The sequence below is a fragment of the Asparagus officinalis genome, chromosome 4 (genome assembly GCF_001876935.1).
Source record: "Asparagus officinalis chromosome 4, Aspof.V1, whole genome shotgun sequence".
Lineage (NCBI taxonomy): Eukaryota > Viridiplantae > Streptophyta > Magnoliopsida > Asparagales > Asparagaceae > Asparagus > Asparagus officinalis.
The window spans coordinates 43,659,816-43,663,116 of NC_033797.1; the positions used below are offsets into that span (position 1 = coordinate 43,659,816).

The 3,301-nt window shown below is 37.4% G+C and overlaps 1 protein-coding gene across 1 annotated transcript in view; it reads right to left on the reverse strand.

Annotated features, from left to right (window-relative positions):
• Positions 899-3,301, reverse strand: part of LOC109837325 (bet1-like protein At4g14600) — a 12,146-nt gene continuing 9,743 nt past the window's right edge. The window contains exon 4 of the mRNA XM_020405517.1: positions 899-1,311. Within this exon, the coding sequence (XP_020261106.1) occupies positions 1,150-1,311 (162 nt within the window). The 3' untranslated portion in view covers positions 899-1,149. The remainder of the gene's footprint in view (positions 1,312-3,301) is intronic.

Sequence of the window (3,301 nt, forward strand, 5' to 3'; positions counted from 1 at the left end):
CATTCATAACTACTGCAAGTGAAGTTTCTCAGCGACACGGACATCCTAGTTTCCGCCCATGGAGCACAAATGACCAACTTGATCTTCATGGACAAGAACAACAACGTAATGGAGTTCTTCCCAAAAGGATGGCTTGAGCACGCTGGCATTGGAAAGTTCACCTTCAAATGAATGGCAGGTTATACAGGCATGAGGCACCGAGGGCAGTGGAAGGATAAAGAAGGCAAGGATTGTCCTTACAACGACAATGGCAGCTGTTTTGCTTTCTACAAAAATGGTAACATTGGGCATGACGAAGCGTATTTCACTACTTGGATGGCCGATGTCCTTCGAGAGGTGAAGGCATCAAAGCAGCAACAAGCAAGAGATCCAGCAAAGTGAATGCCCTTGCAGCTGGAGGTTGTTCTAGTGACTCATTTTTGCACCACAAAATTACCAGAAATTTGACGTCTGTTATTGTCATTACGTTTATTCTATCCGCATGCTCTACAATGTTCACAAATTCAGCGTCCAAAGGTTTGTATCCAGATACAAAAGGCATCGTGACATGAGCTGTCATGCAAAAAGACTAGCTGTGGCAGTTACAGCAGACGACCAGTACTTAAATCCTAGTGTTCGGCCGTAAAACAGTTGACTAAGATTGCCAGGGGCATGTGTAAATCTATCTTGATACTGAATGAAATACCCATCAGTTTGTGCTCATGACGAGTTACTACCTTACAAAATTAACATCACTCCTTAGCTAGGTCTTATACCAAAATATTTTACAATAATGACAAGTAATATTGTGAGGGGACATCATTACACCCCTGCAAACAATTAAATGGTTAAACACAAGGTTTCATAGTTAATGATTGACAATAATAACCCATAGTAGCGGTCCCCGGAGCAAAAAACATATTTTGCAAGCCCACAAATATTAACTTGAACCAGGAAAACACGGTACGTCAATGGTTATGTACACTATTCCGTCAATGGTTATGTACACTATTCTGTTCGAGAGAGTAGGATGACAAAAGCATATTTATCGAATATGTCTCCATTAAGACTAGATACATTTTTCAGACAAATTTGTGGATCCCCGACTATCACAAACCAAGAGTACAAAACTCACTCTAGATAGAATTCCTCGAGTTCCCGCTGATACTTCTATCTCTTTGAGAATTTGGACAAGAAATAGACTACAAAGAAGCAGAAAAGCGCGAAGAGAACCACATGCAGGACATGATTTGAACCGTTCTGAACGATGCTCTTGTTCAGCCTCCTCATATTGTTCTTCACCCCTGCCTGAGCTTTAAGGAGTGTCATTTGCTGTTTAGGAAAGAGAATTTGTCTTTAATATACGCAATATATGATAATCAGACCACCAAATGTAGGCTCCAATGACTACAAAGAGAAGTAAATATCGGTCAGAGAAATGAAGTTATAGGGCACATTGTTCCAGTATTCACATGGAGAGGTAAATATTGTTCGACTATATGAAAATCAAACCACCAAAAGTAAAGCCCAAATGAGTACAAGAAGTAAATATCGGTTGAATATGAAATTAAGTTAACGAGTGCGTTGTTCCAGTATTCACATGGACCCATGTTGCTTAGAAAGGCTCAAGTTTTCACATACGTAAAGGCATGGTTATTATGTATTGATTGACAATCTGAACTTTAAGACATCCACAGGTTCCCGTTGACCTAGCTATATGTTCTGCCTCTTAAACTAAGTTATTAATTTGACTAAAAGGAAGCTCTATTAAGCCAGGTTGATATCATATTTCGGGAGGGGGGCAAAATTGTTGGTGCCTTCTGGCAAAGGGAAGACTATAATGGTTTCTTCTAACATACTGCAGCTTATGATACTCCCCAAAACTAGATTATTGCATGAAAAGTAAATCAACATGATCAAACAGTGCTAAATAAGCTGTCTATTATATAAAAGGATGCAGCTGCAAATATAGTTATGATGTTGATAAACTAAAAGAACACACATGACCAGATAGTGTTAAAATAACTAAACAGCATGTATGATGCTTCTCAATAGCTAAATTATGTTCATGTAAAGTAAATCAACATGATCATAGTGTTAAACTAGTTGTCTATTATATAAAATGAAGTGGCAACAACTGCGTGATTAAAAAGAATTGAATAAGCTGCAATTACATAAAATGAACAGCCCCGAAATATATTTATTATTTAATATTGATAAACTAACAGAACACAATCATGAGCATGAGAAGCTCATCAATCTCTCACTTGATCACTGATGAAAGTTGACGCATTTACAGAGAAACATTGGACTGTGACAATATGAAATATGAATACAAAGTCAACAAGAAATCTAGAATTTGCAAGCAAATGTAGATTTCTTTGTAAGCATGGATCTACAAGAATATAGGGTCAACAAATAGATCCAACCTGTTGCCAGTTGCCAGCCACCCCCACTGTACTATAGAAGTTTCAAATTCACGGTGCAGAGGTGAAACTTAAGTTAGTAAATGAACTGAACCTAGACCAAGATCTTTATTTATCCAGATACTTAGACTCCAATAAAACTTTAAGGCATTAACCAGGAATGAGCATCTGTGACACACATTGGCTACCATCAACATGTATTGCTCGAAAATATCACATTTAAAAAATATCTACTTGGTTTTGCAGTCTTTCTTCTCATTTAGTGTAAATTAAACCCAACAAGCACCAGATTGTCAAATACAGACATATTTTAAGGTAGCATAAGCACCATGATAAAACATGTCTTGCATCCTTTTTTCTTTACGACTGATCTAACTTACGCTAACAATAACGTTAAAGATATACATGAAAGATATTTGTCCTAGCATTTTGAAGAAGCATAATTTGGCACATCATACAAAAGTTCAAAGAGAACACTTACCGTCCATCTTCTCTCATGCCATCTTGTGTATACTACTTCTATCTAGGAGCTGAAAACTTAAATGAACTTTCAAAATAGAACTAAAGATCAGCAGAATATAAACAAGAAGAAAGATATCTTCCCCTTTGTTCTATTATCCTAAACTAGTTAGATTGATCTCCACTTGAAAGTGAGCCACATCCCAATCATCTTATCTTCCCAAGACAATGAGACAGCAGGCCCTCTCTCTTCAAATTGACAAATTTAAAAGATTGAAATATAAAAATGGAAAACCCTCTCAGAACAAAGAGATTAAATTTCTCTCAAATTCTCAACACTTCCTCTGCTCACCAACCCACAATTCATTCTCTCTCCCCCAGTCTCAACTAACTGCTACCCAAGCTCTCTTACTCCTCTTCACTAACCTCACCACTCA